The sequence below is a fragment of the Heloderma suspectum genome, chromosome 6 (assembly GCF_057233095.1).
Source record: "Heloderma suspectum isolate Gila_16-S chromosome 6, 16-S_ref, whole genome shotgun sequence".
Taxonomy (NCBI): Eukaryota; Metazoa; Chordata; class Lepidosauria; order Squamata; family Helodermatidae; genus Heloderma; species Heloderma suspectum.
Genome location: NC_139463.1, coordinates 99,278,459 through 99,292,810, shown reverse-complemented (window position 1 = coordinate 99,292,810; position 14,352 = coordinate 99,278,459). Strand labels below are relative to the sequence as shown.

Here is a 14,352-nt window from a genome sequence, read left to right as displayed (position 1 = left end):
TCTGTGCTAAGTATAATCATGCAAGAGGAGGAGGAGTGTAAGAGTTTCAGTCCACAATATCTCCCTCTTTCTTTACACTCCTCACTGGATTTCTTGTATTAAACCGTGCACCTCACTGAAGAGGTTCAAGTGCTGACTAATGGAGAGACTGTGGCCTGAAAGTAGAACTGTCTCTCTTCTACAAAAATGTCCTGTCCTCTCATTACTGAACTAGCACCTGACTTGTAATTTCATCTGTTAGCAGAAGCTTAAAAAAACACACACCTCCTTAGAATCCCCAAACCTGGCTAATGCCACAACATCATAGAAATCAGCTACTATTCTGTTCCTATGTCATATTTCCCTATTATATATTTGGGAACGGAAGAAAAGTCTAATTGGAAAGTGTGGCCTTGAGTAGGAGTAATGGCGCTGGCACAATTTTTCTCGTCCTTAATACAAACTAAATCACACAACCCCTAGAAAAGGAAATATGGGTAACAGACAGAAATTGCCCAGATAGCTGATGATGTGCACAGACTCCTGCACAGCTTTAAAAGTTCTGTCACAGTGGTCAACCACTCCTCTGCAGAAGCTTCACTTGGTTTTTATTTTCTAATCAAGCAGATAAAGGAGGATGGTGAAGAGATGGGAGAGGAAATAACTGTGTCTTTCAACATTCCAGGTGGGGTCGTATTGTTGGATGGATCAAGTCGTTGCTCTGGGAGACTTGAGGTGCTCCACAAAAATAGCTGGGGTACCATGTGTGACGAAGGCTGGGATCTCAACAATACCCAAGTCGTGTGCAGGGAAATTGGCTGTGGAGAGGCCACGTCAGCCCCACGGAGAACTCACTTTGGAAGAGGACACGGTCCAGTTAGGCCGGCTAGGGTCAGATGTAAGGGGACAGAGGCTGCCCTGAAGGATTGCCAGTGGAAAGCTTGGGGAGAACATGACTGCAACCAAGAAGCAGAAGCTGGTGTTGTGTGCTCAGGTAATGGGCTGGGATGCACTAGAGTGTGCCATATTGTGGTCCTAGAAAATGGCTAAAATCTGAACGAACTTGGTTCTTGTGTGCAGATGACCCACCTGCGTGAGTGTAGCACTCTTTCCAGGGGCCTTGCATGGGGAAAAGATATGGCTCCCCTCAGAGGCCAAGTAACTAAATAGTAACCAGAGCAGCAGATTCAATTTGACAATGGCTGACGGCCCAGCAATGCTGGCTGTGCGTGCTGACTCTCTTTCACAGGAACTGAGACTCGGAGAAAGGGGGACATGAAGACCCTCCATCACAGTGTTTACAGCAACAGAGGATCTGGCCCTCATGCACCACAGCCGCTCATTCTCTTTTGTCCATGTCTTGGTTCACGCACAGGAACGGGCAGATGAACTACATAAGCAGAGAACGCTGCCAAGCCCTGTCCTGTTGGTCATGTGGCTGGTGGGGAGGGACTTAAAGAGTCCTTTTTTTGGCCCCTTGGCTGAGGAGAAATGCAGGGTGCATAAATGGGATACTCCTCGGTATCCGGGGCTTCGCTAGGGCCAGATGAGTGTGTTTGCACGGCTGAGGCTTGTGTGCCAAGTGCACCTGTTCATAGAGACCTCTGATCTGGCCACAGTCACGCATGCCTTCATTAAGTCCCGTTTGGACTATTGCAGTGCATTCCAGGTGGGGCTACCTCTGAAAACTGTTCAGAAACTTCAGCTGGTCTGGACTGCTGCAGGGAGCATGGGACTTCCTGGTTACAGCAGCTCCTCTGGCCACCAGCCTGTTTCCAGGCAGAATTCAGAGTGCTGAGCATGACCTATAAAGCCCAGTGTGGCTTAGGACCAGGCTACCTGCCAGATCGCCTTCTCCTGTATGAGCCTGCCTGGTTCTTAAATCTTTTGCAGAGGCCCTTCTTTCAAGACCACCGCCTTCAGAGGCGCATTGGGTGGGGACCTGAGAGAGGGCTTTTCAGTGGCCACTCCCAGACTGTGGAACTCCCACCCAGGGGAAGCTAAGTTCTCTCCATCTCTGCTGTCCTTCTGCTGGCAGGCGAAGACTGACCTTTCTTCAAGAAGACCCGTGGCCTATAAGTGGATCTAATTGTCTGGGTGCTGACTTCAATTCTTATTTCTTCATTTATTTAATTTTCCTGTAATTGTTATGTTTTTATTGTGTTCTAACGTATTGTTTTATTGTTTAAATCAGTTTGAATTGTGTGATCTGCCTTGAGTGCCATTTCTGGCAGAAAGGGGTTGTACAAATCAAATTTTAAAAAAAAGATAAAGATGCCCGTGGCTCTCAGAAGCCCTTCCCTCCCACTGCACTTTCTCTAGGTTATCTAGATTTAGACTGTACAGCGTCACCCGGTGGAACCCACCAAGCTGCCGCAACCTCACCTGATCCAGAGGATCCTCAGTCTTTTCTTTTTTTAATGCTCAGGGGAACATTCTGCCTGAGGGAGGGCCACGTCGTCTCAGGTCATCGTGTCGCATTATCCAGAGGCTTCACGTTTGAAGCAGTCAGCAGCTGGATGGCTGAGCCACAGGCAAGCCACAGGCTGGCTTTTTAACAATCTAAAAAGTCTAGAAGTGGGTAGAAGACCTCACCACCCCATAACACTAAGTATTAATCCACCACCTGAAAGGGAAATGACTTTGGTCCTGTCCCCAAAGTACCAGAAATACCCTCCTTTTGTAAAAAGGCTTTTGTGAAAAGCTGGAGGAGGGGGCAGGGAACTGGCCCTAGGAAATAATCAGGTAGCGGCAGCATTGACTAAAAACAAAGTGGAGGCCAAGAGGGCAGGCCTTCACGGGACAATGCTTCCAGGTTTGGAAAATGTGATATAATATCCTGTTCAGGGCTGGCAGAGCCCTGCATGGCTAGGGAGGCAGCAGACTTGGTCAAGAACTGGAATTAAGAAAGAGGATAATCCAGTAGGATGTGTCTACATACACAGGGACCACCATAGTTAGGACACCTCCATAGTTCTGGGGAAGCAAGAGATTCAAATGCAAGGCTATGAGCAAACAACTTGCTTAGAAGGAACCGATAGTACACTTTATATAGGTCTGCCTGGCCCTGACTGCTTCTTTCAGGCCCCGCTCTCCAGCTCCCCACCATCCATCACTCGGGATGAGGAGCAGAGATCCTCAAAGGGGAAGCCTGGAACCTACAACTTCAGTGCCTTTTCCGTCCTTGCTACCTTGTGAGGTCTGTGCTCTGGTGACTGGGCATTGCAGAGCAGGACATGTCTGGTGTGAGGGGATGAGGCCTGATTTCTTTGGAAAGTCATGCTCAGGGGAGCTGCCTCAGGGCATCCGGCCTCAGGGGCCTCAGGTTCCAGACTACAAAAAAGTAAGGTTGTGGGTAAGTGGGGGACTGGGAAAAACCAAGTGCCTTTTTTCTTAACCATCTCTTTTGCCAAAGCCAAGTTTGCATGACAGCCTTGGGTCACGATATTTTTAATCTCTTTTTCTCCCCTCAGAGCTCCGTCTAGTGAACAGTCCAAGTCGTTGCTCTGGGAGGGTTGAGGTTTTGCACATGGAAGAGTGGGGGTCTGTGTGTGATGCTGGCTGGGATTTACAGGATGCCCACGTTGTCTGCAAAGAACTGAACTGTGGGGATGCCACAAAAGCATTAGGAGGTGCACAGTACGGCCAAGGTTCTGGCCCCATCTGGCTGGAGGGAGTTAACTGTACAGGAAAAGAAGCATCCCTGAGTGAATGTCCGAAGAGGCCCTGGGGAGAGCACAGCTGTGACCACAGCCAGGATGCCAGTGTAGAGTGCTCAGGTAGGTTTCTTTGCTGAGATGTCACTGGAGCCCACTCTGTAAGGTCAAGTCACCAAGAACCCTGAGATCAAGATCTAAGCCTTGTTTTATTATGTTTAGTTGTTCTGCTAAGGCAAACTGGAGAAGCTGAGGATGGCTGAACTCTTAACAGTTATAACCCAACTGAAAGAAATAAGTTGCCCACAAATAGTACCAGAGTTATTTGGCAGATCCCCAACACACACCACTAGTATTTAAAACTAGGGATGGAGGAGAATTCTGCCATGGATTTCAGGGGAATTCCCCCCGAAACCTGTCGCGGAATGGCCTCCCACCCCCCGCCACCCCGCGGAATCCCCCTGGGACGAAGCTTACCTGGGGCGGATGTTCCAGTGGCAGCTCTGGCGGCGGAAGCAGCTGGTCTCTTGGCCGGCTGCTGCGGCTGCATATGGCAGCCATCGTAGTGGCCGCCATTTGCGTCCTGCTAGGCTGCCATGATAGGTTACGTAAGTATTTACGTAGCCTATCACGGCAAAAAGCAGGGGCACAAATGGCGGCCACTATGCCGTTTGCGCCGCTGCTCTTTCCGTGATAGGCTATGTAAATACTTATGTAGCCTATCATGGTAAAGGCAGACATGCAAATGGCGGCCGCTATGGCGGCTGCAGCAGCCAGCTGTGGCTGGAACTCCAGCTGTGGACGGCCCTGGCCGGTGGCTCTGTGGAGCCACCACAGAGCAGAGCCGGCCAGGATTCTGGGGGGAGGGACGGAGCACCTCCCCCCCAGCGCAAATCAAAGCTGCGAAAAGGTAAGTGACGTTCGTACATCCCTATTTAAAACAGCACCATTGTCTTTCAAGTTCAGGGAGTTTGGGGGCAGGGGAGGGGGGAGCAGAGGGGCCTTGCAGGTTAGGGAAAATTTGTTGTTGTTGTTGTTGTTGTTCAGTCGTTCAGTCGTGTCCGACTCTTCGTGACCCCATGGACCATAGCACGTCAGGCCTTCCTGTCCTGCGCTCTCTCCCGGAGCGTGCTCAAGTTCATATTCATTGCATCCGTGATGCTATCTAGCCATCTCATCCTCTGCCGTCCCCTTCTCCTTTTGCCTTCAGTCTTTCCCAGCATCAGGGTCTTTTCCAGGGAGTTTTGTCTTCGCATTAGGTGGCCAAAGTATTGGAGCTTCAGCTTCATTATCTGTCCTTCCAATGAGCACTCAGGGTTGATTTCCTTTAGGATGGACTGATTTGACCTCCTTGCAGTCCAGGGCACTCGTAAGAGTCTTCTCCAGCACCACAGTTCGAAAGCATCAATTCTTCGGCGCTCAGCCTTCCTTATAGTCCAGCTCTCACAGCCATACATTACTACTGGGAAAACCATAGCTTTGATTAGACGGACCTTTGTCGGCAAGGTGATGTCTCTGCTTCTTACTATGCTGTCTAGGTTGGCCATAGCTTTCCTCCCAAGGAGCAAGCGTCTTTTAATTTCATGGCTACAGTCACCGTCTGCGGTGATCTTGGAGCCCAAGAAAGTAAAATCTGTCACTGCTTCCATTTCTTCCCCTTCTATATGCCAGGAAGTGATAGGGCCAGATGCCATGATCTTAGTTTTTTTAATGTTGAGTTTCAAACCAGCTTTTGCACTCTCTACTTTCACCCTCAACAAGAGGCTCTTGAGATCCTCTTCGCTTTCTGCCATTAGGGTGGTATCGTCTGCATATCGGAGGTTGTTGATAATTCTCCCGGCAATCTTAATTCCGACCTCTGATTCATCCAACCCGGCATTTCTCATGATGTACTCTGCATATAAGTTAAATAAGCAGGGTGACAATATGCAGCCTTGTCGTACTCCTTTCCCAATTTGGAACCAATCGGTTGTTCCATGTCTGGTTCTTACTGTTGCTTCTTGACCCTCGTACAGGTTTCTCAGGAGACAGGTAAGGTGGTCTGGTACTCCCATCACTTTCAGAATTTGCCACAGTTTGTTGTGATCCACACAATCAAAGGCTTTAGCGTAGTCAATGAAGCAGAAATAGACGTTTTTCTGGAATTCTCTTGCTTTCTCCATGATGTAGCGAATGTTGGCAATTTGATCTCTAGTTCCTCTGCCTCTTCGAAACCCAGCTTGTACTTCCGGTAGTTCTCGGTTCGCATACTGCTGAAGCCTAGCTTGTAGGATTTTGAGCATCACCTTGCTGGCATGTGAAATGAGCGCAATTGTGCGGTAGTTTGAACACTCTTTGGCGTTGCTCTTCTTTGGAATTGGAATGTAAACTGACCTTTTCCAGTCTTGTGGCCACTGTTGAGTGTTCCAGATTTGTTGGCATATTGAATGCAGCACTTTAACAGCATCATCTTTTAGGATTTTAAATAGCTCGGCTGGAATACTGTCATCTCCGCTAGCTTTGTTGTTACTAATGCTTCCTAAGGCCCACTTGACTTCACTCTCTAGGATGTCCGGCTCAAGTTCAGTGACCGCACTATCATGGCTATCAGGGACATTCAGATCTTTCCTGTATAGTTCTTCTGTGTATTCTTGCCACCTCTTCTTAATCTCATCTGCTTCTGTTAGGTCCCTGCCTTCTTTGTCCTTTATCATGCCCGTCTTTGCACAAAACGTTCCCTTGAGATCTCCAATTTTCTTGAAGAGGTCTCTAGTCTTTCCCATTCTGTTGTTTTCCTCGATTTCTTTGCATTGTTCATTGAAGAAGGCCTTCTTGTCTCTCCTTGCTATTCTCTGGAACTCTGCATTCAGTTGGGTATATCTTCCCCTTTCTCCTTTGCTTTTCGCTTCCCTTCTTTCGTGAGCTACTTGTAAAGCCTCATCAGACAGCCACTTGGCTTTCTTGCATTTCTTTTTCTTTGGGACGGATCTCGTTGCTGCCTCCTGAACAATGTTACGGACCTCCGTCCATAGTTCCTCAGGCACTCTGTCTATCAGGTCTAATCCCTGAAATCTATTCCTCACCTCCACTGTATATTCATCAGGGATATGATTTAGGTCATACCTGAAAGGTTTAGTGGTTTTCCCTACGTTCTTCAATTTAAGCCGAAATTTTGCAAGAAGCAGCTCATGATCTGAGCCACAGTCAGCTCCAGGTCTTGTTTTGACTGACTGTATGGAGCTTCTCCATCTTTGGCTGCAAAGGACATAATCAATCTGATTTCGATATTGACCATCTGGTGACGTCCATGTGTAGAGTCGCCTCTTGTGCTGTTGGAAAAGAGTGTTTGCTATGATCAGCATGTTCTCTTTGCAAAACTCCATAAGCTTTTGTCCTGCTTCATTTTGTACACCAAGGCCATGCCTGCCTGTTATCCCGGTGATTTCTTGACTTCCTACTTTAGCATTCCAATCCCCTATGATGAAGAGGACATCTTTTTTTGGTGTTAGTTCTAGAAGGTGTTGTAGGTCTTCATAGAACCGATCAACCTCAGCTTCTTCGGCCTCAGTGGTTACTAGAATTACTTACTAGTAATTCATAGTAAGTCTATGAATTACTATGAAGTAATTCATAGACTTGAATTACTGTGATGTTGAATGGTTTGCCTTGGATTCGTACTGAGATCATTCTATCATTTTTAAGATTGTACCCCAGTACTGCTTTTCCCACCCTTTTGTTGACTATGAGTGCTACTCCATTTCTTCTAAGGGATTCTTGCCCACAATAGTAGATATGATGGTCACCTGAATTAAATTCGCCCATGCCTGTCCATTTGAGTTCGCTGATTCCCAAGATGTCGATGTTCAATCTTGCCATCTCATGTTTGACCACCTCCAGCTTACCTTGATTCATTGATCTGACATTCCAGGTTCCTAAACAATATTGTTCTTTACAGCATCGGATTTTCTTTTCACCGCCAGACACATCCACAGCTGAGTGTCCTTTCGGGTTTGGCCCAGCCGCTTCACTCTTTCTGGCACTACTTGGAAATACCCTCTGCTCTTCCCCAGTAGCATATTGGACACCTTCCGACCTGAGGGGCTCATCTTCCGGCGTCATCTCTTTTAGCCTTGTGATACGTTCCATGGGGTTTTCTTGGCAAGAATCCTGGAGTGGGTTGCCATTTCCTTCTCCAGTGGACCACATTTTGTCAGAACTCTCTGCCATGACCTGTCCGTCTTGGGTGGCCCTGCACGGCATAGCTTATGGCTTCACTGAGTTACGCAAGTCCCTTCGCCACAACAAGGCAGTGATCCATGAAGGGGTTAGGGAAAATACAACCCTTTAAATCCTCCTTGGAGAAGACTGCCCACAGAACAGAGTTTGCCTGAGTCAGAGCAATACGACAATGGAACCAATTCCCTAGGGAGGTGGTGGGCTCTTCCACACTGGAGGCATCCAAGATGAAGCTGGACAGCCATCTGTCGGGGATGCTCTGACTTGGATTCCTGCACTGAGCAGGGGGTTGGGATCGATGGCCTTGTAGGCCCCTTCCAACCCTACTATTCTATGATTCTATGATTCTATGATTCTATGAGTGCTGAACGAGAGAACTCTATCTAGAAAAGCAAAACATTACAACAGGGTAACCCAAATTCTGGAGTTAGACCGAAGTATTCAGACTAGACATGGTTGGTGATGTTAGAGGATGGGGGTGGGGTGGGGGAAGCGGGATATGAAAAGTACTGCTTGAGGGGTTCCTCAAGTTTCTCTTTCTTTAAAATAAAAAGAAACACTTTGCCGATTGTCCCAGGCTGCATTCTGTCCTACTCAGTTACCCAATGGAAGTAGAAATGACACCATGATGTAGTCTTGTTCCCAGAGAGATAGTTGGGGGGGGGAGAAGAGGGCCGCACTTATTGTCCACTTCCCTTTCTCCACACTGTTGCATTGAGAACGTCTGAAGTGGGCTGTTAGATTATTTAAGAAAGAAAAGAAAATATAGAAAGAGATTTCTTTGTTGCTTATAGTCTCAGGATTTATTGTTAGTTGTAATTAGCATGTTATGGAAACGGTTGCTTACTAAGGCTGCCTTTACACTAAAGAAAACGCCCGCAGTCTTCCCATTGTGGAGCCTTTCTGCATTTATCCCGGGCTCCCAGAGAGCGATCACGTGATTGCAGAGAGGGGGTTCCATAGGACACAATGAAACATCACCATCTAGTGGCTGTTTCAATCGTGGTACATCCCTAATGTAAAACATCATGAAAAGGACCCGCAAACTTCCGTGAGGGAGCAATCTCAATAGCAGGATAAAAGCTCCATGTGAAGGAGCCTTCAGACAATGCCTCTTTTTTCACTTTGTATATAACTGACAAGATGGTGATTGTTTTTAACCATTCATTCTGCCTCTTCTATGAGATTGAAGTTAGATTTCTACCTGAACCTCTGCCTGTGCAGGGCGGTTGCATTGTCAATCCTGGATAAGTGGAAAACTAGGAAGTGTTTTTCTTCATCAGCTGATGAAGGTTCAAATCAGTATTGCAATATAAACAACATGCCAGGAATTCATTTTCTCAGGCTACCAGGATGGGCAACAGAGTTAATTTCACATAAGTGTAGGCTAAAGAAAGGCTAATAAGAATGCTGTTCTTACAAAGACAAGATGCTCCTCTTACAAAGACAAGATGGCATCAAGGTGCCTGTGAGAGACCAGAGAAATGCTAGCAGAAATAAAACAGCCAAAAGCTCAAAAGACCAGAACAGAAAATGAATGGTCTCCAGCACCAGACCATGGGTTTATGCTGAAAAATAGAATAGTGAAAGAAGAGGAGTCAGTAGCAACCTCACCTTCTACTTTCCAGCCCACAATTCAATCACTGTCCCCTCTCTGACCTATACAGCTGACACCTCTGTTGAGATGGACGTCCGTCTGGGAGTGGCTGGCTTGGTCCTGCTTGCCTTGGTGCTGGTCGTGGCTGAGGCTGTGTGCAGCAGGAGGAGGGGGCAGCTCTAAGGAGTCCGGCCTGACCCATTCCATCAGCCAAGATGCAAGCAAGGACAACAGAACCAGCTTCTCTTGCATGCAGTGCCCAGATGTTCTGCTTTTGTTCAACTCGGGCACATGTCCTGCCCTGCCAGTGCCACCGCCTTCCCACAGGAGAGCCCTTCAGTGCTGCTGAGGCAATCCTCTTCCATAATTGGCTTGACACAGATGAAAACTGGAGTTCCACACAGCACTGAATATAGCACTATATTACCCATACAAATCCTGCAGTAGTCCTCAGAGCAGCAAAATCAGAAGTGGGTGCTGCATTACTGATACATTATTTGCAGCCTCACAAGCAATATCTGCAGTGAGTTTACTCAGCGTAAACACCCTGCGATTCAGAGGCACTTGCTCGCTAGAAAGCACGTGTAGGATTGTAACCTCCCTGTCTGTCCCAGCTTCCAGCAGCTCCTGCTTCTCTTGGCCACTGGCATTATGGAACTGGCTCTTTAGTTGCTTGTTATGTTTCCTCAACTCGTTCCCCCCAGCGACCAGAACTGCTAAAATTAACCCTTTGAGGGTGCAATCCTATGCATGTCTACACAGAAATTGTTAATCTGGTACTAAAAGGGTTAAATAATTTTGCTAACAAATGACTGAAGATGGCTAATATGCTCTGGAATGGTGAAATGACCTTAACTGAGGTTTTTGGGGAGACCTACAAGAAGACCCCCCTAAAAGGCCCCAGATTCAAATTTAGGCATTATATTCCAGACCCTGGACCCCTGGGCAAGAAGACCCTGACATTTTGATTCTCTGCTAATTGATGTTATGGCATGACAGTTCTAACTAAGGGCCCATCTACACAGAGACAGTTCCTGATGCAATTCCATTTCAATCCGGATTTTCATGAAATTGGGTTTGCTCCTCCCGGGGCAAGCATAGCCTGTGAAGTGGTGTATAACCCCCCCCCCCCGCACTTTCACGGGGCAAACGGCACCTGCAACCGTGTCAGTTGGGGGTTGGGTGGGCGAAGCCCCATGAGTAGAACTGAGCGTCATCCACTGCAGAGGTGTGGGGCAGTGCATGAGTGGGGGCTTGCTCCCCGCCCACGTGCTCAGTTGAAGACACGGAGGTACTTCCGAGTAGACACATCTAGCCAAACCTCTCCTCGTGTCCACCCTTTCTTGGCAGTGGCCATGCGGATCTGCTGACAACAAAGGGAGGAAACAGGTGCTGCCAACCTCTTCCAGCACTCAGGCCGCCTCCCTGCCACTACCATCCTGGCTAGGATTTCCCCTCACCAGAGGAGACGGCCAAGAGGCAGGGGGCGAGAGGGAGCCCACCATGCCACTACACTGGGGCCGAGGGACAACAAGGATGAGGAAGGGGAAAGAGGAGAGTGTGTGACATCCCTCCCTTCACGGCCCAGCCAGCTCTGGGAAATTCTTAGCTGCCTATGGGGGACGAGGGTGGGCAGGGGGGAGAAGACAGGCCTTCCAATCCCTGCCCTCTGGTCAGTGGTCTAAATGCTCCTAGGGGCATCCTGGCTGTGCTCCCCCAAAGGAGCCACTGCAGAGAAGCAGGCAGCGGAGGAGAGACGGAGGTGGCAGGCAACTTCTGTGCACATTTGCTTCTCTGGAACTTCTAATTCACCCGACCCCCCTCTACTCCCGTACTCAGCAAAGTGCAGTTGAAGGCAATGAGTTAACTGTGAGTAGACATGTTTAGCTTCGTGTCCACCTTTCCCTGACGACACTTTCCCTTTCACCAATCATCGCCGCTGCTCCCAGACCGTGTTGCAGTCCTTCGTACCTTCACTCTTTCGTAAGAGCGGAGGCGTAAAACAGCCGCCCCTTGCCCCGCTCTCACGCTCAATTAAGTGCAATGGAGGATAATGACTTACTTCCAATTAGACATGTTTAGCCAGCCCTTGTGTCCCCCCTTTCACCAATCACATCCACCCCTTCATGATGCCACTTTCCCTTCCCCCCCATCAGCGCTGCTCCACCCAGCCCACACCGAGGGCAGCTCAGGTCACACCGACTCCCAAACCGCACTGCAGCTGCTGTGACAGGAAAATCCATCAGAAAACCAGTTTGCAAGAAAAAAACAGGTTTTACAGCATGAAGAACTGTGCTAGCTATGGAGAGGGCTATATGTCATGTGCCACAATCGTCTTGGGGGTGAAGTAGAACTGGATAGGGATGGCGGAGAATTTCTCCACGAATCTCCGGGAGGCCGAATGCCAACGCATTCGGCCCCCCGAAATTGTTGGGGAAATTCTCTGCCACCCCCCCCCCCCGGGACGGGACTTACCTCTGTCGAATGTCCCTCTCGGCGGCAGGTCCCGGCGGCATTTTGGCAGGGACGGGGGCCGGTCTTCCGACCGGCTGCCACCGCCACCATTTCCCCGTAAAGTAAAAAAAAAAAAAAAAACGTGATAGGCTACGTAACGATTTACGTAGCCTATCACGGCTAGATTTTCAGTCAGCCCATGGGCGCCGCCATTTGCGTACGCACTTTTTTTTTTTTTCCCCCAAAGTCAGCCGTGATAGGCTACGTAAATCGTTACGTAGCCTATCACGTTTTTTTTTCAATTTTTTTATTTCGCGGCCGGGGAGACGGGGTGCTCCCCCCCATCCTGAATTTCGGCGGCGAGGGATGGGGCGCCTCCCCCCCGGCCTGAATTTCGGCTGGGAGGGGCGGGGCACCTCCTCCCCCGCCAAGAACTTCGGGGGGAGAAACGGAGCGCCTCCCCCCCACCATCAAGCAAGCTGCGGGACCAGGTAAGGGACTTTCGTCCATCCTTAGAACTGGAATAAATGGCCCCTGTAGATGGGCCCTAAGACTTTGCAGGACTTTGAAGAAGAATGGGGCGGGGGATGCAGCTGTCTTTGCAAATTGCTTCAGCAAGCAAGACCAAGGCAGACCAAGTTGCTGTGAGTGTGTGAGTGAAAGAACAGAAGAACTGAGCAGGAAAATTACTGTTTGACATCTCGTGGTGTACACCTGAAGATAGGAAAATGTCCTTAACTTGACTCTAGTTGGGCAGGGAAGCCATAACACTGAGCACGAGCAACAATTGGGAGGAGGTGTTTGGGTGGATAGGACCAAACATGACCAAGGATGACTATGAATTCAAAGAAGAGGCAACAGGGAGAAATATGTCGATCAAGATAACATGACCAGATGGCAGACTTTTAGCCACATTTTTGAAAACTGCAAATTAACCCATTAGTCGTAGTGCCAGAGATGTTCCCAAAGCACGTGGGCATAAAATGTGAGATTGTTGGGGATAGATAAGTCCCCTTACTTCTGATTGGTGAGCAGGTGGTCTAACCACCCACACACCCCATTGTGATTGGAAGATGGTTGTCTCATGACTCATTGGGGCCCCCATCTTTGACGAGAACAAGTATATAAAAGCACAGGTAGTGAGAGCTGTTCTCTGCTGCTTCACTTTGCTCTTTCTTTCTGGACCACCGGACCCAAAGCTTTGGGAAACTATGGACCTTGTTAGACTCTTAGACTTTAAAACTTAGAATAGTTTTGGAACTTGGGACTTGGAATAATTTCTGATGGTGAAACTTAGAATTATTTCCAGGTCTTGGGTTTTCCTGTTCACTTTACCTTCTACCATTAACTAAATGTAATTCTTCACATGCCTAGAGGAGTTTAGCAATGCTTTAGCTTCTATATTCAGTAATGTGCAGAAGGAAGTACAAGGAAGAGCTAACAATTTTCTTTAGTATGTTGTAGTTTAGCTGTAAACTGGAAATAGCAAGCAGGAGGATAAGAATGAGAAGTCCTACCAATGTTAGAAGCTCAAGTGGCTAGCTACATTTTTAGTGCCAGATTTGTCAATTGCAATTCTTTTAATTAATCTCATATTTTTGTTGCATTCTCTTTTCCTGTAATAATAGCGAAAGATTCTAACACTCATATAACCACAATGCTACTTTCTTCGATTTTATAATTTTCTAAGATAAAGCATTAAATAGATTTCAATTTACAATTTTGTCAGTGGTGATGTTTGGACTTAGCTTGGTCACCCACCAGAGAGTTTTGGTGCAGGTTCTGAAGTTAGACAGGACAAAATTTCAGAAATAAATTTACAGCATGGCTGACTGGAGGATTCTGGGAGTTGTAGTGGATCAATGTATAAATTGATCCACTAAATAAATAAAAAAATCATTTCCTGATGTCATTTCCTTACAGCCCCCTGCATTATTGAAATAGGTTCTTTAATAACACATTTCCTGAACTTGTTTCTTCCTGGGTACTGGCAGTATTGAAAGTGGCCCTTTAATTACCGATTTTCTCTTTCAAGCCTTAGCAATCAGGCCATTTGCTCATTTATTTTATGAGTATTCTTATGCTTGGGGGGGGGGATAGATCTACCCTCATGCCAGCTGCATGGATAGTGCTTTGCCAGACCACACAAGATAGGATAGTGCTGCAACTAATTACATTTTGAGTCAGAAATTCCTGTCCCAAAAGATGGCCGGTCTCTAGAAAATACTGATATGCAATCATTTGGCTAATATGTCATCTGCACAATCTGTAATAAATGAATGAATGAATGATGTCAATTCTTCAGAAAATGGCTATTCTGGAAACATCCAAAGTTAATTTTTGTTGCCTTTCTAGCGAATAAGTGGCATCCACCATCTCCATGCCCAGTTTTCCATGAGTGAACATTATTTTTCCCTAATAAGAAAGCAGTTTCTATAATTCAAGTGGGAA

The 14,352-nt window shown here is 47.6% G+C and overlaps 1 protein-coding gene across 1 annotated transcript in view; it reads left to right on the top strand.

Moving 5' to 3' along the window:
• The window catches only part of LOC146342050 (antigen WC1.1-like), a 101,229-nt gene extending 89,216 nt beyond the window's left edge, over positions 1–12,013 (top strand). Inside the window, exons 22-24 of the mRNA XM_084805537.1 lie at positions 665–973; positions 3,453–3,758; positions 9,518–12,013. Of these exons, the coding sequence (XP_084661663.1) occupies positions 665–973; positions 3,453–3,758; positions 9,518–9,630 (728 nt within the window). The 3' untranslated portion in view covers positions 9,631–12,013. The remainder of the gene's footprint in view (positions 1–664; positions 974–3,452; positions 3,759–9,517) is intronic.
• The last annotated feature ends 2,339 nt before the right edge of the window (positions 12,014–14,352 follow it).